This window comes from Mauremys reevesii, linkage group 4 (genome assembly GCF_016161935.1).
Source record: "Mauremys reevesii isolate NIE-2019 linkage group 4, ASM1616193v1, whole genome shotgun sequence".
NCBI classification, from domain to species: domain Eukaryota; kingdom Metazoa; phylum Chordata; order Testudines; family Geoemydidae; genus Mauremys; species Mauremys reevesii.
Window position 1 is genome coordinate 117,520,785 of NC_052626.1, and position 27,792 is coordinate 117,548,576.

Consider the following 27,792-nt stretch of genomic DNA (forward strand, 5'->3'; position numbering starts at 1 on the left):
CATTAGATATAGTCACTGCCAGAGGCAGGATGCAGAAGCCCAAAGGGTGTAGAATTCCAGGCTAGATGGACCTCAGTCAGGGCCAGATTAATTCTCCTGTGGGCCCAGGGCTATTAGATTTTGTGGGGTGCCTGTATACAAGTCTTTTTCCTGGGAGGGAGTTTGGCGCAGGAGGGGACTGGGGCAGAGGATTAGGGTGCAGGAGGGGGTGCAGGGTCTGAGAGGGAGTTTGGTGCAGGAGTGGGCTGGGGCAGGGGATTAGGGTGCAGGAGGGGGTGCAGGGTCTGAGAGGGAGTTTGGTGCAGGAGTGGGCTGGGGCAGGGGATTAGGGTGCAGGAGGGGGTGCAGGGTCTGGGAGGGAGTTTGGTGCAGGAGGGGGCTGGGGCAGGGGATTGAGGTGCAGGAGGGGGATTCTGATCTGGGGCAGGGTATTGGGGTACAGGAGGGGGCATGGGGTCTGGGAGAGAGTTTGGGTGCATGAGGGGGATTCTGACCTGGGGCGGGGGAGGTGCGGGGTCTGAGAGGGAGTTTGGTGCAGGAGTGGGCTGGGGTAGGGGATTAGGGTGCAGGAGGGGGTGCAGGGTCTGAGAGGGAGTTTGGTGCAGGAGTGGGCTGGGGCAGGGGATTGGGGTGCAGGAGGGGTTGCAGGGTCTGGGAGGGTTTGGTGCAGGAGGGGGTTCTGACATGGGGCAGGAGATTGGGGTGCAGGAGGGAGTGCAGGGTCTGGTCCGGGAAGTGCTTACCACAGGTGGCTCCTGGCCGGTGGCACAGCAGGGCTCAGGCAGGCTACCCATCTGCCCCCATGCCGCTCCCAGAAGCGGCTGGCTGCTAGCATTATAGGAGCTGCAAGGACGGTGCCGGGGGTGGGAGCAGTGCGCACAGCCACCTCCCCCACCCCACCTGCCAGGGCTGCAGAGATGTGCCAGCAGCCAGACACTTCTGGGAGCGATGTGGGGCCAGGGCAGGCAGCCTGAGCACCTCGGAGATCACTGCTTGTGATTTATTTTTGCAGGGGCCCCCTTGAGCCGGGGGTCCAGGCTGCAGCCCCTAAAGCCCCTGCCTTAATCCGGCCTTGACCTCAGTTGGTAGGAGTATAAGATACAGTACTAAAAGGACCAAAGGATCCACTCCAGTGACCCCAGCTTGATCCCTATGGTTAATTAAACACTAAGGCCCAGATCCTCAAATGTATTTAGGAGCCTAATTCCAACTGATTTCAGTCGGAGTTAGGCATCTAAATACCTCCGAGGAGAGGATCTGGGCCCATGTCCTGAGCACAGCTCAGGGCTGAAAGTGTGAATGAAGAGGAAGGGGAATTTGGAAATCAGTACTGCAGGTTCATACAGAAGACTAGTAGTCTCTGCTGGTGCTGGAGAAGTTAACATCCCTCACAATTGCCACAGCTCCCCCCCACCCCAAAAAAGGGGGGGGAAGAAGAAGGAGGTGTGTTAACTATTTAAGTGTATCATTCATTTAGATAAGAGGCAGTGGCAAGTGGCAACAGCTGAGGTGGTTTAGTTGCTTTGTGGTCCCATCAACAGAAAAAGGGAAGGCAGGAACAGAAAACAGAGAGAGAGAGGATGTGTGTGTGGGGGGGGGGGGTTACCTGCCCAGCCACCTCAAATTTGAGTGGTGTTGCAACCTGGTGCATGGGGTCGCAATGCCACTCAAATTTGGCCCAGCCCACCCCTTTGTCATTCTAGCAGGGAAGAACTCCACTGTTATGACAGCTCTGGTCAAGTGCCAAAGGGGGCGTGGGCCCTCCTCCCTTGTTGCTCCCGTTGGCAGCCTGGCTCCCCAGCTTTCCTTCCTCCTCTCATACTTATCCTGGGTGACTTCAGTTTCCAGGCTGCTGCCTTGTCTGATGGTGTGGCCATTCACTTCTTCTCCCTTTCCCACATGGTTGACCAGTGATCTAGTGTCATCTGCCTTGGTGTCTCTCTCCACCTCATCATGCCACATCCTGCTCATCTCTGATCTCTGGTAGCTGATTTCCTATCTCTGTTCACCATTTTATCTCCTTTAACGTTGTTCACCATCCCCTGCTGTCCTCCTCCCCATACCCTGTGCTCACAACCTGGGTGTCATGTTCACTCACTTGCTCTCCTTTTCCCACACCGCCTGTTACCAAACCCAACAGGATCTTCCCTCACGTCTCGGTAAACCCTGCTGAAGTCGCCGTGTGTCTTTGTCCTGAAATGCAGCATGGGAAGCAGCGGGCTGAATGAAGCCAGAAGAAGGATTTAGTCAGGGAGCAGGGGTGTTGGGGAACCAGCCATTTCTTCTCCCATTTGGTGGCCGTTAGACGCAAGCAGAAGTTTCAGAGTAGCAGCCGTGTTAGTCTGTATCCGCAAAAAAAAAACAGGAGTACTTGTGGCACCTTAAAGACTAACAAATTTATTTAAGCATGAGCTTTCATGAGCTACAGCTCACTTCTTCGGATGCATAGAATGGAACACACAGACAGGGGATATTTATTAACTGTGGGTTAAACAAAGACTGGGAATGGTTGGGTCATTACACCAATTGAATCTATTTCCCTATGTTAAGTTCTCCTCACACCTTCTATGGGCCATCTTAATTATCACTTCAAAAAGTTTTTTTCCTCCTGCTAACGATAGCTCATCTCAATTGATTAGACTCTGCCTGTTGTTATGCATACTTCCACCTTTTCATGTTCTCTGTATGTATAAATATCCCGTCTGTGTGTTCCATTCTATGCATCCGAAGAAGTGAGCTGTAGCTCACGAAAGCTCATGCTTAAATAAATTTGTTAGTCTTGAAGGTGCCACAAGTACTCCTGGTTTTTTTGCAAGCAGAAGTGACACTCCAGTTCCCATTCTCAACCCCTCCTCTCCCCCGCCCCGGGAGGGCAGTGGGGAAGGACTTGTACCCTGACTCTTGTGAGCTGATGTGCTGAAATCGCCTGGTTTTTAAGAGGGGGGCAGGGGGGGGGGGAGCGGGAAGGATTCCAAAGAGGAATCCAGAGCTATTGGGGCTGGATAGCCTAAGAAGTGGATCCCGTGAGCACAGACTGACGAGCTGCTCCCTGCTGGGGCTCCCCCTTTCTCCGCCCCGCTGGCAGCCCCAGGGGAAGAGTAACATTAACACCCAGGGGGCTCCCTTCACAGCCGAGATGCGGAAAGCAGGAGGGTCGGTGTCTGGGATAATTGACAAGAAAATAAGCCGATAAAATGGCAATGACCAGCCTCGGGTGGCCCGGAACGACTCAAGAACCAATGACATTGCGGACCTCTGCAGGGTGAGCTCCAATGTGCCGGCATGAAGCCAATGAGTTCTCGTCGGAGCGGCTGTGGGGGCGGAGTTAGGGAACAGATTACCCAATGCGCAATCTAATGGGCGGGGCTGGAGGAGCGAGCTAGCCAATGAGCTAAGAGGGGGCGTGTCCGGGGCAGGGCGCCGCTCGTGCTCTGGTGGACAGAGACGATGCTGAACCTGCAGATCCCGGCGGCAGCAGCGAGCGGGGATGCCGGAGCGGGAGCCGGGTGCGGGCTCCTCCCCGCGGCGCTTCACCTGGGAGGAGATCGGGCTCCGCACGGGCCGGGGGCACCCGCAGCAGGAGCGGTGGCTGGTGATCGACAGGAAGGTCTATGACATCAGCCAGTTCTACCGGCGGCACCCGGGGGGCGCCCGAGTCATCAGTCACTACGCGGGGCAGGACGCCACGGTGAGGGCCGGGGCTGGCGGGTTCCCTTCATTCCCCGTGCAGCGCCGAGTCCCGCGCTGGGGCAGGCGGCGAGCGGGTCATCGCGGGCGCTGAACTGGGGTCACACTGTGGCTGTGCCCTGCCTTGTGGTGCCAGCACGCTGTGGGGAGTTTTTGCTTGTGGCAAGCATTGAAGAGGTGGGGAGATCAGCAGGGGCAGTGGGGATGGGAGATGGCAGAGCCTGGGGGATAAGCTAATGGGAGAGGCGGTACTAGGCACAAGCTAAATGTTATGGAAAGGGGAGAGAGCAAGAAGGGATTCAACTGCAGGGATTTTATTCCCTGTAGTGGCGGGGGTATGTTGGAAAAATCAAAGGGCTGTATCTAGAGGCAATGCCAGGAAATGAGAGGAATGGAGGGAGCAAATCAGGGGAGGAAGGAGCACCATGGAGTGTGTATGGGGCACAGATGGTGGAACATCTGAGTTAGCCCAGTTCCAAAGGGCCACCTGCTCTTTTAAGCCCTGTGCATGTGATGATGATACTTCCACAGTTCTGTGAGCAGCACTAGTCCCCTACAGAGATCCTGGTAAAGACCAGGAGGTTGACTGTGTGGTCCAAGTTCTCCTATGTACTTGAGAGTCTGGGGAAGGGGCTTTCTGGAGCAGCTGTATGGTGATGGGGATCCTGAAGTCTGTAGTCAGACAGGGAGGGGAAGAAGAAAGGGCAGGTTCAGTAGAACATGTGCCCCAGTGGTGGCAAGGGGATGTGCTAATGGGGAGAGGGAGTAAACCCCAGAAACCATATGTGGAGTGAACAGACAAGTGATCTCATGAAGCATAATCAGCATAAGTCAGCTTGTGCTTTAAAAGTGAAAGCTCAGCAGGGTAGGGATTTTGGTCTCTGTCTAGCATCAGTTACCTAAATACCAAGTACATCTACACTGCTAGATAAAAAATAAATCAGAACTAAAATCCTGGAAAGCAGATGCACTTTAGAGACCCAGTCCACCAAAGCAGTTAAGCATGTGCTTAATTTTAAGTGTGTGAGCAATCCCGCTGACCTCATGCTTAAAGATAAGCATATGCTTAAGTGCTTTACTAGATTGGGGCCTAAGTGATGGAGCTGAGGATAATACTGACAACAATACCCTTGTAAGGGGTAAACAAGAAACCCCCATCTCCCCAAATTATCTCTTCCCTGCTGAATTTAGATGTTCAGCAACATGCTACCAGGACTTTGCTGGTGGGGCCTTTCCTTCACCTTTCATATCAACCTCCAACTAGCAGATATATGGTAAATTTACAAGTCCAGCGCTAAACATACTGTGATCTGCTTTTTCCCTCAGACTGCAGCTTCAAAATTTCTGATTCACAATCAGAATTAAACAAGTAAGCCAAGCTACCACTTCAACGGAGATAAGCCGATCCCCTTTCTGATCCAGCAAACGGCCAGGCCCTCTTATCCAAGGGAGGGGGGCAATCCTTAGGAGAGGGTTGGGAGGTCTTTGGTCCACTGAGGCCCCATAAAACTTGGGTTCTTGTTCCGAGCAAAGGGTGTTATAAACCTGAAACCATCGGACAACCGCTGGGAGGGGTCTGAAGGACTGTTCCTCCCAGAGCCCATGCTGGAATTGAGGTGATCTCTGGTAAGCATATTACCAAACCTGTAGGTTCTTTTATTGTTTTAAAATATGTTCTCTCTCTAATGCTTTCCCCTTAAGAATTAAAGTGCTTGCTTAGAAAGAGCTGTGTGGTAACTCATAACTGTTGGCAATTACCCTGTTACTAGTCTCTGAAAAGAAAGCAAAGCACAGACCCTGGCCTGTTAGGCAGTCTGCCTTGCTGGGGAATAACACAGTGTAGGCAGACAACTGTTCAGCCTGGAAATACCCTGTTCAGAAGGGAGAGAGAAGCAGGTTTCCACTCAAGAGAGGCAAGACTGGCGAGCCAGAAGCCTAGAGTGGGAAGCCCTTGCTGAACCATATGGAGGGAATATGGGAACAGTTGCCCTGAACTGTGACACACACAACAAGCGTTACACTCTCATCTTCAGAGAGTAACTACAACTGGGTGAAACAGAACTGCTGACCTCTGAAGTAGCTGAGCTGTAGTGAATCCCAGCTTTTTTTGGATATTTCTATACTGGAAATCCAAAATCAGGCTCCTAGAAAAAACAAAAGCAAAGGAAAAGCACTTCCCCCTTAAATGTGTGGCTTGTTTCCTCAGTTCCATGATTCTCAGAAGGTGCATTAAAGCCCCATCATAATCCCCTACCCCCACCCTCCCTTGAGGCTTTACTGCCAGGTTGTACAACCACCACTGTAATGATTGGTCTAAACTTGTGGTACCACTGTCTCTTGGTCTGCCCATGTACAACCCCCTTATTCTCCCTCTTCCAATAGGAGAACAGAGATGAAAATACCCCCCTCTCTCTCCCCTGTTTAGGTAAGCCTGAGCTGAGAGGATGCCTTCTCCCCTTCCTGATTAAATACAACAAAGCTGAGCTGGAATTGGCTGCATCAGCCACATCTGAAAACTGTTCCTGGCTAGGTGCCATTTAAAGGGCCAGCACTTTCCAAAAGAACACAAAGCCATGTGGGCACGTGTTGTGTTGAGCAATGAACTGGAAACAAAGAAAACCAGGAGTGGGGGCAGGGATTCCCTTAAAAAGAGAAAGCAAAGTTAGTCCTGGGAAGACTGTAACTGCAATGCTAGGACAGACACGGTGAGGGGAAATGTAACAAGAGACAAAGTGGGAGACTTTCAGTGGAAGTGAGGCACCAAACTAACATGTGAACCCCCTCCAGTGGGTTTGGAATCTAAAGCAAGGTGGACTGTGAATATAGTGATACAGGTATATAATCCCTGACTTGCTTGGTTGGGGCCATGCTTTCCCAGAGAGGGCACAGGGAACATAAAGCTGCTAAGTGATTGCTGATTTTCCCAAGTGACAAGAAGTCTCAGATTTCCCTGGCAGGGCTCTCCCAAGCAGCAGTGCACAGGTGTTGGGGGAGTCAGGAGCGTGTTACACACACTGCTCAGTAATGTTGGGGGAGGCACCTGAGGGAACCAAAGGCAGCTAGAGGGGGAGCAGTAGTAAGCAGTGAAGCTGGGGGATGGGCCCGTGGGAGATTGTCAGTGGGGATGAGCCTGGAACAGCCTGGGGGGTTTTGTTTGCAGTGAGTGGCAGAACCTGGGGTAAAGTTGGGGGAACCTCCTCAACCCTCCTCCTTCACCTGATTAACCTTTTCAATTCAGCCAGCCCAGTCCTGTCTCTACTATCCAGTTGCCCCAGTCCCCAGCCTGTCTCCCCACTAGCTCCTGTACACCTATTCTGCAGGTCACTGAGGCAGCCCTTTGCGGTGGATGAACCATGCTGGTTAGTCAAGTAGGGAGAGTGCAGATCATCCAAACTAGCAGTGCTCATTGGAGATGTCACAGCAGTTCCTGTGTTTAGGGGGAGCAATTGCAGCGTAAGCCTTGCTGCCTGCCCTTATCTCAGCTGGAAGTGTGGGAAGTGGAGGGAATGGGAGTAAACCATTGCTTGGAATGGCTAGAGGCAAAGGAGAGGGAGAAATGGGGTGTTAGAGAACCAGGTGGAGTACAGCAGAGGGCACATTGGTTCATATTTTGAAAGTGGACGGGTTGGAGCCAGAAGAGGGACCGGCTGGTGTTGCACAAAAGGAGAGAAATGAGAAGAAACAGGAGGCAGAAGAGAATGGGGTCAAGGAGGCATGTTATGGGTTGGACAGGAAAAGAAAGACTTTTGATTTAGCGGTAGGGAGGAAGGGGGCCCAGATACCATAGAATCATAGAATCTCAGGGTTGGAAGGGACCTCAGGAGGTCATCTAGTCCAACCCCCTGCTCAAAGCAGGACCAAACCCAACTAAACCCATGGTGATGTGCATTAGAAATAGCTATATAGAAAGTGGCAGAGAGCTCCTACTGCAAGGTATCTGTTTTGGCTTTGAAGAGATTGCCAAGGCGTTGGGCAGGGAAAGAAGAAGGGTCTGGCAGCTCCACCTGCCCCATTCTCACCCCATTCTCTTGTCTGTGTTTCAGGATCCCTTCACAGCGTTCCACCTTGACAAAGCTCTGGTGAGAAAGTACATGAGCTCACTGTTCATTGGGGAACTGGCATCGGATCAACCCAGCTTTGAGCCCAGCAAAAACGTGAGTGTCGTAAAAGTCAGATTTTGGGATGGGATTAGGGCAGCAGTGGGGATGTGCTGATATCCGTCATTTACTGGCAACCAGAACTCCCAGGAAATGGCAAATCACATTGCATCTTAGACTCGTGCCTGTTTGAGGCTTCCCCTTGATATCCACCAATACCAGCCTAGAAAAACAGGGCCTATTGGTCACACTCGTCAGGCAGGGAGCAGAACATGTTAGCTACAGGCTCCCCCCAGTGATACAGGGACGCAGACCGGAGAGGGCAGCTCCTACTGACCAGGGGATCCCTTTGGTGTCCTAGTGACCCTCACCTGAGGGTGGGAGTGAGAAGGGCAGATCCAGTCAGCCATAGGCTCTCCCTGGTGTCACAGAGACCCTTCACCCACCCAAGGGTTATAGCATGTCAGCTGCATGCTTTCCCTGATGTCACAGCTACTGCCTCTGAGGGGACCCCTGCTTTCCACTGCTGCTGCAGTGACCCCTCTGGAGCTCTCAGGGCTCCTGAGGCTGCTGTCTGGACACCCATGGGAGAGTGCTGAATGTTTGGTCTCCCTGCAGAAATTGCTGGTAGAGGACTTCCGCGAGCTGCGCACCACCGTCGAGAGGATGGGACTCCTCAACCCCAACCACCTCTTCTTCTTCCTGCTTCTCCTGCACATTCTGCTGCTGGATGCTGCTGCATGGCTCACCATCTGGTACTTTGGGTCATCCTTGCTGCCTTTCCTCTTCTCTGCACTGCTGCTAGGCACCGTCCAGGTAAACTGCTAAGGGATCATCCTGTACTTCCACAAACTCAGGACCAATGATGTATCCCCGGGTGCTTCTGTCAGTATTTGTGATGCTCTTTTACTTGGTGAGCCAAGGAAAAATAAACTTGAAAATGCTTCAGAAATGCTGGGAGTGGGGAGCTGAAAGTGACTGCATTTTTGGTCTCTCCCAGCAGGATGCACTGTGAAGAGCAGTGTAGGAGTTCTGGATGTGGAGAGCTCACAGCTTCTCCGTTCCTTGCCTGTCTTAACAGGAGGAGCTGGAGGGGAGGAGCAGTGGTTGTGGGAAGTTCCCAACTATTTTAGACTCAGCCTCTCTTAGGAGGCGGTGCTGTTGGAAATACAGCAGAAGCTCTGGATTTGGCAGGTTCACAAGAATTCCAGTCCCCTTCTTCCCAAGGTCTGGTTGAGGGGAGGGAATGCAGGCCCTCAATGCATGCGTTTTGAGTAAGCGGAGTTAGAACTGGTATCATATGTATCTCCTCCCCATAGTCTGCTAGAGCGCTTCATTCATCCTGGACTTCTTGCTATAGTGGAAACAAGGCTGTACTTCTCTGCTCTGTTTTGTATGAACTTTGAGAGACACTAGGCAGTAGCCAGGCCCTCCTTGTGTTCCCATGGGAACACGTAGTGCACTGGAGCGGAGGACATAGCAGCTCTGAAAGCCCCAGCTGTTCCTCCTCTGCCCAGGTGGTCCCTCTGGAATTACAAATGCTCAGAGGAGGCAGGCTTCTTCTCAAAGGCTACTTTGTTATGGCGCTCTGACCAGTTTGAAGAGAATAAATGCCCTGATTCTTAGTTCCATAGCCTTTTCTTCCTGGCCCCTCCTTCCCCACGTAAACAACTCTCCAGCGCTCTGTAACCTCACCCGGTCTGGGCTGGAGTCTAGTGGCAGTACAGTGAGGGAGCGATGTTTGGGATTGTGTATGGAGAATGGAAATATCTCCTTGTGACCAGTACAGGGTGCTCTCGCCTGCTTGAGATGAACAGTCAGGAGAGCAGGAGTGTTGTTCCTATGACTGTATGTGTGGAGAATGAACACTGTTGCAGAAGCTCACTGAACTCTGGCTGTTTTCTCATGATTCCTTTTGTCTTCCAGGCCCAGGCTGGGTGGCTTCAGCATGATTTTGGGCACCTCTCGGTGTTCAGCAAATCCAAATGGAACCACTTGGTTCACAAGTTTGTGATTGGCCATCTGAAGGTAAGTGTTCGGTGCTGAGAGCAATCACCAGAGTTTCAACAGGACTCATGAGCAAGGGAGCCCCACAGGTTCAAGAAGCATCTCGTTCCCTAAACATGACAGGGAGAGGAATGTGGTGCAGCTCTTGGGAAGGGGTGAATAAGTGGAGGAGCTGACTTATTTTTGGCAGCACTGAAGTTTGAATCCTCTGGTCTCATTTGTTCCTGCAGGGTGCGCCAGCCAGCTGGTGGAATCACCTGCACTTCCAGCACCATGCTAAACCCAACTGCTTCCGCAAGGACCCTGATGTTAACATGCACCCCTTATTTTTTGCTTTGGGAAAGACACTGTCTGTGGAGGTGAGTCTGAGGGATGTCTGGGGGCAGGTTGGGTCACTGGAAGGATGCGGCATTAAAAGGATCCAAAATCAGGAAGCAGCATAAAGTTGGGGAGAACACTGACTATCATGCAGAGCTGCAGAACAGCTGGGCTGCCTCTGTGTTTCAGGCATTCTGGGAAGGGGTTGGGAGGGACAGACCTCCTGTGAGAGAGAGGAAGAGGAAGTGAGAGATCATGGAGTGGCAGTAGCCTCCCTGTAGCTGTGGTTGCAACCAGCTTCCTTTTGTCTTTTGTCCTGGTATAACTTTGACTTGGAAAATTGGTTTAGCCTGAAAATTTCCAGCTTTTCTCTGGAGGCAAAAAAGAAAGTTAAACTGCTTTTGAATCAGTATAAAAATTACCCAGATTTGAAATGTTGTCTTATATTTAACATTACTTTGCCTTCCCTGGCTCCAAACAACTTGTTACAACTTCTTTAAACTTTCCATACAGTTAAACTTCATTAAAAGTTGCTTTTTTTGCTATGTTTTTGAATGTGTTAAAGATTGCTTCATGATTATGAGTGAGTATTCATTTTCTCAGCTGAAGAAGGGCTATGACAAGATACGGATGTGGATACAAATTGCTTGTTTTGTTAATTTTTAGATTAGCTTGGCTAATTTTAGTGCTCCAGGAAGTGAAACACCAGCTAGCATGTAAAAGTGATTCAAGATTCCTATGCATTTCAGCCAAAACACTAGCTAATTCAGTGCTGGACTCACGGACCCACTGAAATCAGTGGGAATCTGTAAGTCAATTTCAGTGAGATTTGGAATTGGTCCCAGCTGGAGTGCAAATGCATCCCTGGTGTAACACTTCCAGAAATGGTTTTGACATTTGGGTTTTTGAAAACATGAACCCAAATGAATATAGTGACTGGCTCAGACTTTCTGATTTTTTTCCCCTGGAACTGAGGAATTGTTGGCCTACTCAGTGCAGGGAAGCAGTAAATTTGATATATCTGGACTTTAGTAATGCTTTCAACACAGTCCCACCATGATATTCTCATAAGAAAACTAGAGAAATATGGTCTTGTCTTGATGAAGTTACTATAAGATGGGCGCAGAACTGGTTAAAAGACCATTCTCAAAAAGTTGTTAGTACTGGCTCATTGTCAAACTGGTAGGGCATATCCAGTGGAGTGCTGCAGAGGTCTGTACTGGTACTATTCAGTATTTTCATAAACGGCTGGGATAATGGCGTGGAGAGTATGCTTATAAAATTTGCAGATGACACCAAGGTGTGAGAGGTTGCACGGTCCTTGGAGTTCAGGATTAGAATTCAAGTTTATCTTGATAAATTGGAGAATTGGTCTGAAATCAGTAATATGAAATTCAATAAAGACAAGTGCAAAGTACTGTACTTAGGAAGGAAGAATTAAATGCACAAATACAAAATGAGAAATATGTGGCTAGGCAGCAGTACTGGAGAAAAGGATCTGGAGGTTATAATGGATCTCAAATTGACTATGAGTCAACAGTGTGATGATGTTGGGGAAAAAGGCAAATATCATTTTGGGATGTATTACCAGGAGTGTCATATGTAAGACTTGTGAGGTACAAGTCTTACTCTGCTTGGCACTGGTGAGGCCCCAGTTGGAGTATTGTGTCTTGATCTAGGCACCACACTTTGAGAAGGACGTGTTAAGGGCTGTTATGAAGAGGACAGCGATTAATTGTTCTCCGTGTCCTCCAAGGGTAGGACAAGAAGTAATCAGCTTAGTTTGCAGCAAGGGAGATTTAAGTTAGATATTAGGGAAAACTTTGTAGTTAAGGACTGGAACAGATTACCCAAGAAGGTTGTGGAATCCCCATCATTGGAGGTTTTTAAAAACAGGTTAGGCAAACATCTGTCGGAGTTGGTCTAGGTACACTTGGTCCTGCATTAGCGTGAGGGGCTGGACTAGATGACCTGTCCAAGTTACTTCCAGCCTTATGTTTCTATGAATCTGTGATTCTGCTTATGGCAGGGGTAGGCAAACTACAGCCTGAGGGCCACATCCGGCCCTCTAGATGTTTTAATCCGGCCCTTGAGCTCTCGCTGGGGAGCGGGGTCAGGGGTTTGCCCCACTCTGCACAGCTTCTGGAAGCAGTGGCATGTCCCCCCTCCGGCTCCTACGTGTAGAGGCAGCCAGGGAGCTCTGCATGCTGCCCCCACCCCAAGCGTGGCCCCCACAGCTCATGTTGTCCGGGAACCACGGCCAATGGGAGCTGCAGAGGCGGCACCTGCGGACGAAGCAGCGCACGGATAGGGCCAGCTCTAGGTTTTTTGCCATCTCAAGCAAAATTTTTTGGCTGCCCCTGACCCCAGACCTGGGCTCTCACCCCCCCGCTCCCAACCAGTGCCCTCCCCCACTCGCACCCCCTGCCGCCCCAGCGCTGGGCTCTCCCCACACACGCACACCCGTACCCACTGCCACCCCAGCCCTGGGCTTCCCCCCTTCCACCAGTGCTGACTCCACCCGCTCCCCCCTCGCCTCCAGCCGGTCCAGCACTGGCAGGGTCGGGGTAAGCAGCGGGACTCCCGGGCCACAACTCAGCCCAGGGTCCCTCCAGCCAGGGCTCCCACCTCCAGGACCGGCCGGGACCTGAGAGGGCAGAGCTGGGGGATCACCCTGGCAGGGGACTGAGGAGCAGGGGCAGGGTAGCCCCAGAGGGAGTGGAGCCCTGGAGAGTGGGACGCGGGCCCCACACGGCAGCGCCCCGCCCTCTATGGCCCCGCTGCTGCTTCTGGCCGCCCTGCTGCAGTCCTTGGGAGGCTCGGGCCGCTTCGCCCAGCCCCGGCTGCGGCGCGGGGGAGTGGCCACCCTGCGGCACCTGCAGGCGGCTCCGTGTGCCCCGCAGGGCTGCCCCAAGCCCGAGTGTCCCCTGTTCGGAGCCTGCCTGGCCCAGCCACAAGGTGCGGGCACTGCTCCCCAGCGGCGCGAACTGCAACAGCCCCAAGCGCCCACCATGCGCTGCTGCTGCCAGGGCCGGCTCTAGGCTGTTGCCGCCCGAAGCAAAAAAAAAAAAAGATGGCCGGAATGCCGCCCCTGAAAATGTGCTGCCCCAAGCACGTGCTTGGTTTGCTGGTGCCTAGAGCCAGCCCTGCATGCGGAGCTGCCTGGCCACACCTCCATGTAGGAGCTGGAGTGGGGACACGCTGCTGCTTCTGGGAGCTGCTTGAGGTAAGCACTGCCTGGAGCCTGCACCCTGACCCCCTCCCGCTCTCCAAACCCCTCTGCCCCAGCCCGGAGCACCATCCTGCACCCCCAGCCCCGCAGCTCCACTCCAGAGCCCACACCCCCAGCTGGAGCCCTCATCCCCTCCCGGACCCCAACCCCCAATTTTGTGAACATTCATGGCCCGCCATTCAATTTCCATACCCAGATGTGGCCCTTGGGCCAAACAGTTTGTTCACCATTGGCTTATGGGGAGCTAGTAGAGTTGTTTGAGGATGGCAGTGATATGGTCTCACTTATCTGTACATAAGTCATTGAAAATCAAGTGTCTCCAAGATAGGAAAATCTAGTCACCCTTGTTTCCATGGAGATTATCTACAGTCTAGGTTATCTGTCTCTGCTTTCAAGGCTAATCTGATATGAATGGGTGTTCTAAACACTGCCAGATATATTAGTAGCATCATGTTTTATTTTTGTTTCTGTATTTTTGCATAGCATACAAATTATGCTTTGTACCGTATGCATTTTTTCAGTGCTAGGAACTGTATTAAGTAGCTGTACTAGAAGGTAGCCTGCCTAGATATTGCCAGCTTCTGCTACCAATAGCAAGTTACAGTGGAGAGTAAGGCCCCAGTCCAGCATGTGCTTAACTGTACACACATGAGTAGTCCCATTGGCTTCAACGAGACTACTCACATGAGTATTGTTGGAGGTGAAGATGAATCTATCCCAGATCCAGGGCCCTGTTGTTCTCTGGTTTATTCCAGAGCATTAATGAAGGCAAAATTCAGCTACAGTTCAGTCTGTTGGCTTATCTGTATTATCCAGGTGATAAGCACTCTCTCATGACCATGTGGTGGGACCTTTTGTGCATGTCAGAGTGAAGGGAGCTTTCTGGATTAGTATCATCCACATGGAGCCATTTTGCTGATTGTCATTCTTTCAGTGGAGGTAGGGTAGAGCAGAGTAGGACCATTTGTTCCTTCTCTACAAAGGTGACAGCTCTAATCAGGGTCTGCTACAGATCTGTCTTACTAACTGAGAGAGACAAGGTGGGTGAGGTAATATCTTTTATTGGACCAACTTCTGTTGTTGAAAGAGAGAAGCTTTTGAGCTATACACAGAGCTCTTCTTCAGGTCCCTCTGTAGCTCGAAAGCATGTCTCTTTCATCAACAGAAGCAGGTCCACTAAAAGATATTATCTCACCCATCTTGTCTCTCTAATATCCTGGGACCAACATGGCTGCAACAACACTGCAAACATTAATAACTTAGCATACACATAAGAACATTCCTATTTTCTGAGCCCCAGTGGCTCTGAGTTGAAAGATATGGATTGGGTAATGGTCAGGATCCTGGAGAGGTTTGGGTGTGTGTTATATCCCATCTTCGCTATCTTCTCCTCTTGGTTAACAGCCTGGTGTGAGTTAAGCCTGAGAGCACAGGGAAACCTGAGCATATGGCCTGCTGTTGGGTGTGTTATTCAGTAGCAAGTGCCACTATTTGTCTGTGTGACTCTTATCAGCTCTGTGGTCTCTTGAGAGGACTATCTCATGGAAGGACTATCCGGAAATGTGGACTCTCTACTCAGACCCTACACCACCAGCACTCCCAGCTATCTCCGTGACACCACTGGTTTCCTGAGAAAGCTACAATGCATTGGTCATCTTCCAGAAAACACCATCCTAGTCACCATGGATGTGGAGGCTCTCTACACAAACATCCCACACACAGATGGAATACAAGCTGTCAGGAACAGTACCCCTGATGATGACACAGCACAACTGGTTGCTGAGCTCTGTGACTTTATCCTCACGCACAATTATTTCAAATTTGGTGACAATATGTACCTCCAGACCAGTAGTACCACTATGGGCACCTGCATGGCCCCACAATATGCCAACATTTTTATGGCTGACCTGGAACAACGCTTCCTCAGCTCTTGTCCACTCACGCCCCTTCTCTACCTACGCTACATTGATGACATCATCATCTGGACCCATAGGAAGGACACTCTGGAAGAATTCCACCATGATTTCAACAGCTTCCACCCCACCATCAACCTCAGCCTGGACCAGTCTACACAGGAGGTCCACTTCCTAGACACCACAATACAAATAAGTGACGTCATATTAACACCACCCTATACGGAAAACCCACCAACCGCTATGCCTACCTTCATGCCTCCAGCTTCCATCCCGGACACACCACACGATCCATCGTCTACAGCCAGGCACTGAGGTACAACCATATCTGCTCCAACCCCTCAGACAGAGACCAACACCTACAAGATCTTCACCAAGCATTCTCAAAACTACAGTATCCGCATGAGGAAATAAGGAAACAAATCAACAAAGCCAGACGTGTACCCAGAAGCCTCCTGCTGCAAAACAAACCCAAGAAAGAAACCAACAGAACTCCACTGGCCATCACCTACAGTCCTCAGCTTAAACCTCTCCAACGCATCATCAGTGATCTACAACCCATCCTGGACAATGATCTCTCGCTTTCACAGACCTTGGGAGGCAGGCGAGTCCTCGCCCACAGACAAACTGCCAACCTTAAGCATATTCTCACCAGCAACCACACACTGCACCATAGCAACTCTAAGTCAGGAACCAATCCATGCAACAAACCTCAATGCCAACTCTGTCCACATATCTACACCAGCAACACCATCACAGGACCTAACCAGATCAGCTGCAACATCACCTGTTCATTCACCTGCACGTCCACCAATGTTATATAAACCATCATATGCTAGCAATGCCCCTCTGCTATGTACGTCGGCCAAACTGGACAGTCCCTACATAAAAGGATAAATGGACACAAGTCAGATATTAGGCATGGCAATATACAAAAACCTGTAGGAGAACACTTCAACCTTCCTGGCCACACAATAGCAGATATTAAGGTAGCCATCCTACAGCAAAAAAAAACCTTTAGGACCAGACTTCAAAGAGAAACTGCTGAGCTTCAGTTCATTTGCAAATATGACACCATCAGCTCAGGATTAAACAAAGACTGTGAATGGCTAGCCAACTACAAAAGCAGTTTCTCCTCCCTTGGTGTTCACCCCTCAACTGCTAGAAGAGGGCCTCATCCTCCCTGATTGAACTAGCCTTGTTATCTCCAGACTGATTCTGGCCTGCATATTTATACCTGCCTCTGGAAATTTCCATTACATGCGTCTGACGAAGTGGGTATTCACCCACAAAAGCTTATGCTCCAATACATCTGTTAGTTTATAAGGTGCCACAGGACTCTTTGTTGCTTTTTACAAATCCAGACTAACACAGCTTACCCCTCTGATATTTGAGAGGACTTGTGACTTTTAAAACCCTGGTAGCGGTCATAGTAATAAATGGAATCTCATTTGTGATGTGGTTCCAGCGCCCCCTACTGGGGAAGAGCTTGTTGTGCAGGTCAGAATTCACATTTCAAGGGCCTAGACTAGACAGTTGTGAATTAGAAGCAGCAAAGAATCCTATGGCACCTTATAGACTAACAGATGTTTTGCAGCATGAGCTTTCGTGGGTGAATACTCACTTCTTCGGATGCAAGCAGTGGAAATTTCCAGGGACAGGTGTGTATATATAAGCAAGCAAGAAGCAAGCTAGAGATAACGAGGTTAGATCAATCAGGGAGGATGGGGCCCTGTTCCAGCAGCTGAGGTGTGAAAACCAAGGGAGGAGAAACTGGTTCTGTAATTGGCAAGCCATTCACAGTCTTTGTTTAGTCCTAAACTGATGGTGTTAAATTTGCAGATGAACTGGAGCTCAGCAGTTTCTCTTTGGAGCCTGGTCCTAAAGTTTTTTTGCTGTAGGATGGCCACCTTAAAATCCGCTATTGTGTGGCCAGGGAGGTTGAAGTGTTCTCCTACAGGTTTTTGTATATTGCCATTCCTAATGTCTGATTTGTGTCTATTTATCCTTTTCCTTAGAGACTGTCCAGTTTGGCCGATGTACATAGCAGAGGGGCATTGCTGGCATATGATGGCATATATTACATTGGTGGACGTGCAGGTGAATGAACCGGTGATGGTGTGGCTGATCTGGTTAGGTCCTGTGATGGTGTTGCTGGTGTAGATATGTGGACAGAGTTGGCATCGAGGTTTGTTGCATGGGTTGGTTCCTGAGCTAGAGTTACTATGGTGCGGTGTGCAGTTGCTGGTGAGAATATGCTTCAGGTTGGCAGGTTGTCTGTGGGCGAGGACTGGCCTGCCACCCAAGGCCTGTGAAAGTGTGGGATCATTGTCCAGGATGGGTTGTAGATCCCTGATGATGCGTTGGAGGGGTTTGAGCTGGGGACTGTATGTGATGGCCAGTGGAGTCCTGTTGGTTTCTTTCTTGGGCTTGTCTTGCAGTAGGAGTCTTCTGGGTACACATCTGGCTCTGTTGATCTGTTTCCTTATTTCCTCGTGTGGGTACTGTAGTCTTGAGAATGCTTGGTGGAGATTTTCTAAGTGTTGGTCTCTGTCTGCGGGGTTAGAGCAGATACGGTTGTACCTCAGTGCTTGGCTATAGACAATGGATCTTGTGGTGTGCCCGGGATGGAAGCTGGAGGCATGAAGGTAGGCATAGCGGTCGGTAGGTTTTCGTTATAGGGTGTTAATGTGACCACCACTTATTTGCACCGTGGTGTCTAGGAAGTGGACCTCCCGTGTAGATAGGTCCAGGCTGAGGTTGATGGAGGGGTGGAAGCTGTTGAAATCATGGTGGAATTTTTCCAGAGTCTCCTTCCCATGGGTCCAGATGATGAAGATGTCATCAATGTAGCGTAGGTAGAGAAGGGGCGTGAGTGGACGGGAGCTGAGGAAGCATTGTTCCAGGTCGGCCATAAAAATATTGGCATATTGTGGGGCCATGCGGGTGCCCATAGTGGTGCCACTGATCTGGAGATATATATTGTCATTACATTTGAAATAGTTGTGTGTGAGGATAAAGGCACAGAGCTCAGCAACCAGTTGTGCTGTGGCATCATCAGGGATACTGTTCCTGACAGCTTGTATTCCATCAGTGTGTGGGATGTTAGTGTAGAGAGCCTCTACATCCATGGTGGCTAGGATGGTGTTTTCTGGAAGGTCACCAATGCATTGTAGTTTCCTCAGGAAATCAGTGGTGTCACGGAGATAGCTGGGAGTGCTGGTAACATAGGGTCTGAGTAGAGAGTCCACATATCCAGACAGTGGCAGAGCTGGGAGGGGTCCCTTTAGAAGATATAAAATAGGGTGAAGTAGTGCTGTGGGTGACCCAGGTAGGAAGAGAACTGGCTGGTGCCTGATAAATACCTCTCCAGTGAGAGGTGGTATGTAGACATTTCTCCTGATGGAGTTGGTATGGGATTTGTGAGCCTCCCTCCTAGGGAGGTTTCAGAGTAGCAGCCGTGTTAGTCTGTATCCGCAAAAAGAACAGGAGTACTTGTGGCACCTTAGAGACTAACAAATTTATTTGAGCATAAGCTTTCGTGGGCTACAGCCCACTTCTTCGGATGCATGGAATGGAACATATAGTGAGGACACAGAGACACAGACACACAGACACAGACACTTACTTACTTACTTACTTAATTGGCCTCTTAGAGTTGGTAGGACAACTCCCAACTTTTCATGCTCTCTGTGTGTGTATATAGATCTCCTCAATATATGTTCCATTCCATGCATCCGAAGAAGTGGGCTGTAGCCCACGAAAGCTTATGCTCAAATAAATTTGTTAGTCTCTAAGGTGCCACATGTACTCCTGTTCTTTCTCCTAGGGAGGGTGATGGAAGCAGGGGCGGCTCTAGGTATTTTTCCGCCCCAAGCACGGCAGGCAGGCTGCCTTCGGCGGCTTGCCTGCGGGAGGTTCCCGGTCCCGCGGATTCGGTGGCTTGCCTGCAGGAGGTCCGCCAAAGCCGCGGGACCAGCGGACCCTCCACAGGCATGCCGCCAAAGGCAACCTGCCTGCCGCCCTCACGGCGACCGGCAGAGCGCCCCCCGTGGCTTGCCGCCCCAGGTACGCGCTTGGCATGCTGGTGCCTGGAGCCGCCCCTGGATGGAAGTGCTTGTATAAGTGTCTCTGTAGCCCAGGTAACCTGCCGTGATCCCTTTTCCTTTCACAGCTTGGGATGAAGAAGAAGAAGTTCATGCCTTACAACCACCAGCACAAGTACTTCTTCATCAGTGAGTATCTCCACTCCTGTGCAGTACCAGCAATCATTAGTAGGAGCATTACCAGCAGATCGAGGCAAGTGATTATTCCCCTCTATTCGGCACTGGTGAGGCCACATATGGAGTATTGTGTCCAGTTCTGGGCCCCCCACTACAGAAAGGATGTGGACAAATTGGAGAGAGTCTAGTGGAGGACAACAGAAATGATCAGGGGGTTCGGGCACATGACTTCTGAGGAGAGGCTGAGGGAACTGGGCTTATTTAGTCTGCAGAAGAGAAGAGGGAGGAGAGATTTGATAGCAGCCTTCAACTACCTGAAGGGGGGTTCCAAAGAGGATGGAGCTCAGCTGTTCTCAGTGGTGGCAGATGACAGAACAAGGAGCAATGGTCTCAAGTTGCAGTGGGGGAGGTCTAGGCTGGATATTAGGAAAAACTATTTCACTAGGAGTGGGGTGAAGCCCTGGAATAGGTTACCTAGGGAGGGTTTTAAGGCCCGGCTTGACAAAGTCTTGGCTGCAATGATTTAATTGGGATTGGTCTTGCTTTGAGCAGGGGATTGGACTAGATAACCTCCTGAGGTCTCTTCCAACCCTAATCTTCTATGATTCTGTGAATCACCAGAACCCTCCAAATTAATTCCTTTTGAATATGGTTACCTGCTTCATGTCTCTCTTTCTCCTTTTCTCTGCTCTAGTTGGACCCCCAGCCCTGGTGCCTCTCTACTTCCAGTGGTACATATTCTACTTCACAGTGCAGCGCAGACAGTGGGTGGTGAGTATGTCCAGCTTTGCCAGACCCTGCAGTGCCTTCCCTAGTTTTCTGAATAAGATTTGGTGTGGGGAGTTGGGACTGAAATGTCAGAGGGAGGAGTCCTGAGTGTGGGGTGGCTGGTCATGATGTCTCATAGTGGATGGGTGTATGACTGGTGCTGAATCCTTTGATAGAAGAGCAGAGTGGGTGTCTTCCTCCTAATGCATATGCTTCTCAGTCTGTGAGGGAACAGCTTCTGCTCTGGTAACAAAGGGAGCTGGGCTCTGCTACTGTGCAGGGATGGTCGTCAGTCACCAAGGGTTTCTGGGGCTTTCCCCTCATGTTGTGGGGTTGGTGCAGCTCTGTGGAGCCTGACCATCAAATGGCACACGTGGCTGGCTTTGGCAGGAAGGGAGACAGTACTTACCCTTCTGTGGCTGCCTGCGGGGGGGAAACCATTGAAAGCTGAGGGGAGCAGGAAGGAAAGCTATAGAAATGAGAGGGGCTGAGAATGGAATTCAATGCCTCATCCGCCTGGGACAACTACATTAAACAAAAAAATAGATTTTTCTCTTTGGGGGGGACGGCCCCTTTCTCCTAGTTCCCCCACCCAGTTTCAGTGGTGGGGTCTCCAGGCTCCTGCTCTACAGCCCAGCACGAGAGAGCACCCAGAGCAGCACCAGGCTCCTGTACCAAAGATCTGGCCGCATCTGACACTTCTCCCTGCCACCAGAAGCTCTCTTGTTATCCCCCCTTTACACTGTTCGGGCGTCCCAATGGCCTAGAACCCAGTTCTCCAGCGGCACAGAGTGGACTGGGCAAAGGAGAATATTGGGGTGGGATTCAGGAGCATGGTACGGGGGTATGCTGTGACAAGGAGGGATAATGGGGGTTGGGCAGCAAATGCAGAAAAGGAAGAGCTCTCACTTGAGATTTAGGAGCAAGGGGGTCTTGACTGGGGAGAGAAGCAACTGAGAGAGGATTATTGCAGGAAAGGGAGTAAGTACCAGAGAAAAGCCCACAGGAAAGTGAAGAGGAACAAGGAATGGTGGGAGGGAAATGAGGCAGAACAAAGCTGTCAATAGCTGCTGCTGCTTTCCCTCTTCCACTTCCCGAGTCTCTCCTTTCTGCCCTCACTGCCCATTCTGGCTTCAGAGGTGAACGAGATATTGGCCCTTCAGTGTGCGCCTTCTTTTGGCCCATGGCCCAGCTCAGGCTGATTAAGTGCCAGGGAGTGAAGGGGAGCTAAAGCATATGGGCAGTAAGCGGGGAGGGGGGTGTCTTCAGGGCTGCATTTCAGATGGTGCATGCTAGGGAGGGGAGGGAGATAAAGACTGGGAATTATAGTGGTGGTTTCTGGGGGTGCCAGTGCACGGCAGTGGGCAGGAGCTGTAATCTACACCCTCGATGCAGGTTTCTCTCTGTCTCCTCTCTGGCAGGACCTGGCCTGGATGCTGACCTTCTACATCCGATTCTTCCTCACTTACTTGCCATTACTGGGGGCGAAAGGGCTCCTGGGGCTCTTCCTTCTGGTCAGGTATCACTCACCCTGCTACCCGCTGTGGCTGCTTCAGCTCACAGCTGTTTCTTATCAATCCCTCTGCTCTGCCCTTCCCTAGCCTCTAGCCACCCTGCCCATCTCTCCTTTTCCTATCTGCCCCTTTATCTTCTGCCCATTGTGACTTTCTGTGAGCTGACAGGGGAGATTATTTTCCCTGTGGTGTCATCACCTGTGTGGGCCTTTTGCTGTCCGGTTGGTTGGAGTCCATGGGAGAGGTTTCATCAAGGAGTAACTGCTTTGGCCAAGGACGAGTGCTTGTTCCTGGGCTGTCACAGGCTTAGGTTGGCATGTGGTGAGTGACTGCTTTGTGTGTGTTTGTCTGCACAGGCTCATAGAGAGTAACTGGTTTGTCTGGGTGACGCAAATGAACCACATCCCCATGCACATCGATTACGATAAGAACGTGGACTGGTTCTCTACTCAGGTATGACCCTCTGCTTCCCTGGGAGCTGTGGGCCTGTGGGTGTAAATTCCAGACCAGATGGCACTTTGCCATAGATGCTCGGGGTCAGCAGTGCGCCCGCAGAGTGTTACAGGGTTCAGTAGGGAAAGGCCTTGTGAGCATTGAAATTCATGGTAATGGGGTGGGAGTCTGCACTCATGGGGGTGACACGGTGACTGCAGGGTGATCTGGGGTTTTGCTTGGAGCTCTCCCAGTGCAAGACGTTCCTATGTCCTCTATTCTTGTGTCTTGACCCTGTGCCCATTTCTGTAAGGGTGAGGAGGTCTCCACAGAGGAGAGTCAGGGCAGATTTGGCCTAATCCTGCTAGTGAGATCAGCTCTGTATTGGTTAGGACTATGATCCCATATCCCAGAATGCCATTCTCACCCAGGCCTGGTCTCACTGTCCTCAGGAGTGAGAGCTGTCATCCCCATCCTCAGATGAATCTGTTCAGGCTGAAGGAGAGTGAGGATGAGAAGGTGGCACCAGGTTATCCTGCTGTTCAGGCAAATGAGAGATGAGCATTCATGGAACAACACTCACTGCTCCTCTTCCTCCCCCAGCTCCAGGCAACGTGTAATGTTCACCAGTCTCTGTTCAATGACTGGTTTAGCGGGCACCTGAACTTCCAGATCGAACACCAGTGAGTATGGGCGCAGGGATGAGGGAAGGAATCTTAAGAAACACCAATCACTATGGGCACCAGGGGAGGGCAAGGGACCCTGTGCGGCATCAGTGAAAACAGGCACAAAGGAAAGGGCAGGAAATCTATGGAGTACAGGACATGGAGGAGGAGTGGGAACTGTATTGGGCATCAGATGGAAAGGCAGGAACTCTCGGGGGCACCAATGACTACACCCATTGAGGGAGACGGAATGGGAACCGGATGGGATATCGGTGAGTACAGGCACTGAATATAGTGAGAAGAGACCACTATAGGGCACTAATTGATTCCAGACTCAAGGTGAGAATAACGCACCTGTAAGGTTGGCTCCTTGAGGGGAGGCAGGAAGCCTGTGAAGCACTAAGTGAGAGACCAGCTCTCTTGCAGGTTTAAACTAGTGTAAATGGTGGATTCTCTGTAATTTGAAGTCTTTAAGTTATGATTTGAGGACTACAGTAACTCAGCCAGAGGTTATGGGTCTATTACAGGAGTGGGGTGGGGTGGCGCGGGGTGAGGTTCTGTGGCCTGCAATGTACAGGAGGTCAGAATAGATGATCATGATGGTCCCTTCTGGCCTTAAAGTCTATGAGTCTGTGAGATCTCACTGAATCAGCCCCCTTCTCTCTCCACAGCCTTTTCCCCACAATGCCTCGACACAACTACTGGAAGGTGGCCCCCCTGGTGAAGTCCCTGTGTGCCAAGCATGGCGTCGAGTACCAGTCCAAGCCCCTGTTCACTGCCTTTGCAGACATTGTACAGTAGGTATCAGTCAATGTAAAAATGTTGTGCGGTAGCCTTTGACAAGATGGGGACACTGGGCCTTGTGGGAAGACAGGTTCCGGTAGGGACGTGGGGTGGGCGGGCCACCGCTGAAACAGAAGAGATGCAGTAGAAATAGGATTGGATGGTTCACGGGACTGAGAATGGGATATGGACTGTTTTTATATCTAGCCACTGGTTTCAATCAGTTGCAGATAGCTAGTGTGAACATTCTAATGGAGAACACTCTGCCAGCAGCCTCTTCTCCCACCTCAGGTGCCTCCCTTACTGTCACTCTAGGATTATGTCAGGGTGGGAGTCTCCTAGACAGGTCTGTCCCAAGCCTCATTCATTCCATCTTTGTCTTTTTATAGCCCTTATTTGTGGACTTGAAACCTTATTTGACTGTACATGTCTTCTCCTTTGCTTGCCTCCGTCCTTTTTGTCTCCTGTTGGGTTGTTTAACCCTCGGATCATACAGCAGTCCCTTGTGACTCCATAGGGACTTGTCCTATGCCTTTCCCAGGATCTGTAGCATGAATCGCTGATTCTTTGAGGATCTCCCTGATGAGTTCCAGACAAGGGATTTGAATATTACACTAGATTTTATTGCCCCCCCACCCACCTCAAATTTGCTGTATTGATCTTTACTCTCACTGTGCTGCCACATTTCATCATTTGTTTCTAAACTAATCAGACTCTCTCTATCCCTGCAGCTCTCTGAAGGATTCGGGGGAGCTCTGGCTCGATGCCTATCTACATAAATAAGCAGCAGCAGCTCCAAACAGAGGTATTCTCCACCCTTGCTGCCTCCCAGGGTGGTCACCATGAAGACAAAGAGAGCCGGCTGAGCCAGGGGTGTGGAGATGGGCAAGCTTAATTCCAGTAATGAGTGTGGGTTTTTTTTAAGATGTTTATTCTTAGTCCTTCTCATGCTTCTCCTGCTCCTCCTTTTTGGGACTGAATAATAGAGAGGATCAGAATGGAGGAGATCACCCGTTAGGAAGGAGGAGGCGCCTGTAGGTCTGGGAATTAATGTCTTTCTGTCTGGTGACATTTCACTTGCTGTGTCTGTAGGAGAGAAACCTTTTATCTAACATAGATATTTCTGAGACGCCTGGCAGCTTGGTATCTAACCCCTGCTCTGCTCCTTCCCCATGTGAAAGAATCAAGGAAGCTGGGACAGTCTGAGAGCACTGAAGATAGAAGTTGGGGTGATGGGAAGAGGGAGAAATGAGAAATGTAAGTGTGGGAAAGAGAAGAAACTGTGTAGGGGCTATGTTGTTAAACATCATTGTGCATTTAAACCATGTGCCCAAACCTTGGGGCAGTGGGTAGAGAAGAAAGGCCAAACCACCAGGCAGGGGCTTAGACTACTTTGTAGGATGAGTGTGAGAAGAGAGAGACCAAACCGCAGTGCAGGCACAGCTGGGATGCTAGAGCTGTTTCCTAGAGGTGGAGTGTTTGGCTTGCTGTGCCCAATGGGAGTGCTGCTACATATATGCCTTGAGTGCTTTATTTTTTTTTTGTAGAGGTAGGATGGTGAGCCCCTGGATCTCTGGGTTAATTATCATATTGCAACTTCCAGTGGAGATGGCATGAGTAGCTTCCACAGTGCCATACCCTAAAAGTGAAAGAGTTGACGGACCAGTTACTGATACTCTTAAAAAAATAGACAATAATGCAAGGGAAATCTCTAGTCCCCCTAGATTAACTGCTACAGTGCCCCCAGCAGTTTCGATTAGGAAGAAGACTGGCCCCTTGGGAGTGTACACTCATTATACTGCACCCTTTGGCTACTGAGGACTTTGTAAATAGGGAGAGAACTCAGGATTTTTTGTATCTAAAGCACAGGATGCTCCCATGTGAGCTACCGGCAAATCTTCTTCCACTGTTGAGGCATTAGTGTTCAGGACACCACTTAAACATGTCTAACATTCCAGCCAGCAGAGGGCAGTGGGGGACACGCATTGCGCACACACAAACACAGGCCAGTAAGTTGTGCCTATGGGTATGTGTGTCTACACTGCAATAAAAAACCCACAGCACTGAGTCAGCTGACTTGGGCATGGTGGGCCTTGGGCTGTGGGGCTAAAAATAGCAGTATGGATGTTTGGGCTCAGGCAAGAGCCCAGGCTCCAAGACTCCCCCTGCAAGCCCCATGCCATGGGTCTTTGATTGCAGTGTGGACGTACCCTATTAGGTAATGTGCCTCCAAGACATGCTCTGAAAGAGTATACGCTTCACTGTAACATTGCCAGAGTACTAATTAGCCTTACGGCGTTTGCCGACACTACCTACAAGGCCAAACAGCCCAACTGCCAAAGTAGATATGTAGCACCTCGCGTGACCTTTCTAAAGGCTGCAGTTTGATCACTCGCACCCTCCCTACCCCCATCACTTCTTTGTGTTTGGGCCTCCCCTCTCCAGGTTCTGGGTCCAACTTCTTTCCATCTCTCTCTGGGATTCTTAAATGGATAAGTGTGACGCGAGGACTCTCCCCATCTTCCCTGCCCTCCCCTCACTCCTCCTGCAGCCAGCCAGCATCATGACAGCTTTTCCCAACTAAGGTAACAGGTGATTCAGTCCATGACTACACCACAGACTTATGTTGGCACAACTGTGTCAGGAGCGAGAAGAGGGGTGATCTCTGACCAGCACAACAGTGCCAGCAAAAGCCCCTATTACAGACACAGCTATACCAGCAAAACTGTGCTTTTCCTTAGATAGCTGGCTTTGCCTGAGGGAGGAGGGTGGGGCTGGAATAAGCTATGCCATTACAAAGCGCAGTTTTGTTGGTATAGCTGTATCCACACATGGCAAGCTTTGCCAGTAGAGTATTCCACTGTGGGTCATTATGCCAGCAAAGTGCTCCTAGTGTAGACATGGTCATAGTACTAAAGGAGACTGGCAAAGAAATGTAACTTCCGCTCTCAGGCCACCATCCAAAAGATTGGAGGGCCTGTGAAGTGGGCAGTGTCACCTCACCCTCGACAACGGCTGGGATGGGAATTTATATTTGTTTAATGGAAATAATTAAATTGCCATTAAATCATAGGCCCGGAGTGCTGAATAAAGAGTGTAAATTAAATGAAATCCGCTGGGCTCCAGTGGTTGTTTTCTCCTGTCCCTTTTCTTTCCCATCATTTTCTTTCATGTGGGGGATTAGTAAGGAAACCTGCTGCCTTCCCCAATCCCTTCCATCATAAGGGTAAATCTCATCTGTGCAGGAAACATGGCTTTCTGGGGGCTGGTCTGCAACTATGGAGTAAGGTCCTGCAGGAGCTAAGGACCATCACAAAACTTGCTACCTTCTGCTCCAAGTTCAAGGCATATTTCTTCAACCTGGCCTTCACTAGCATAAACACAGAGCAGCAGGTTCATTTTACACAAACCAACAAAACCCTACCAGAACAAAATTCAACACACCAACCTCCCCGTGGGGTGAGGATGAGAGGGAAAACAGATCACACCTTACAGAATTCAGTCACATCGCTGAATGCATGCCTGATAGGTGCTGAGATAATCTGGAGGTGAGGGCAGGGTAAGAACCTATAAAGACTAGAATAAAATCCATCAAGTCAAAGGAATCTTTAGGGGAACAACTATTTGTCCATGCTGCAGCAGCAGTGGCTGTGGCTGCTCTACCCTGATCATCTACTCCCTGGCCAGGTTCTCAGGATCTGGAAGAATCCTCGCACATCTGTGAAGGGAGTTCTCTCATCCGTTGAGCTATTTACCCAGTGGCGGCTCTCTTCCCACCGTAAGTCATTTTCTGTCAGCATGGGCTGTAAATCATGTTCGGCCCCCTTTAACCTGTCTTGCTGAGCCAGGCTCTTAAGCCTCCTCGAGCACACGCAGGCAGGGCCACACCCAGCTGCAGAAAGACACAGACACTGAGGGCACATCCAGACTACCCGCCCTATCGGCGGGTAGCAATCGATTTATCGGGGATGGATATATTGTGTCTCATCTAGACACGATATATCGATCCCCGAACGCGTTCCCCATCGACTCCGGAACTCCACCGGAGCGAGCGGCGGTAGCAGAGTCGACGGGGGAGCCGCGGACATCGATCCCATGCTGTGATGACCCGAGGTAAATCGATCTAAGATACTTCGACTTCAGCTATGCTATT

At 50.5% G+C, this 27,792-nt stretch overlaps 1 protein-coding gene across 2 annotated transcripts; it reads left to right on the forward strand.

The window, feature by feature from the left end:
- The first annotated feature begins 3,432 nt into the window (after positions 1-3,432).
- Positions 3,433-26,750, forward strand: LOC120403581 (acyl-CoA (8-3)-desaturase-like). 2 transcript variants are annotated; one of them, XM_039534837.1, is made up of 12 exons: positions 3,433-3,688; positions 7,731-7,841; positions 8,403-8,600; positions 9,711-9,812; positions 10,022-10,150; positions 19,429-19,489; positions 20,172-20,248; positions 21,667-21,764; positions 22,116-22,212; positions 22,795-22,874; positions 23,528-23,653; positions 24,371-26,750. In XM_039534837.1, the coding sequence occupies exons 1-12, from the start codon at positions 3,488-3,490 to the stop codon at positions 24,420-24,422; spliced, it is 1,332 nt and encodes a 443-aa protein (XP_039390771.1). In that variant the 5' UTR covers positions 3,433-3,487; the 3' UTR covers positions 24,423-26,750. The 2 variants fall into 2 exon arrangements, with proteins under 2 accessions (XP_039390771.1, XP_039390772.1); XM_039534838.1 differs by lacking the exon at positions 3,433-3,688 and adding an exon at positions 7,026-7,046.
- The last annotated feature ends 1,042 nt before the right edge of the window (positions 26,751-27,792 follow it).

Coding starts and splice junctions, on each gene's coding strand:
- LOC120403581 (XM_039534837.1), top strand. CDS start 3,488: ATGCCGGAGCGGGAGCCGGGTGCGGGCTCCTCCCCGCGGCGCTTCACC. Junction 3,689..7,730: donor ACGCGGGGCAGGACGCCACG/GTGAGGGCCGGG, acceptor TCTGTGTTTCAG/GATCCCTTCACAGCGTTCCA. Junction 21,765..22,115: donor GGGCTCTTCCTTCTGGTCAG/GTATCACTCACC, acceptor TTGTCTGCACAG/GCTCATAGAGAGTAACTGGT.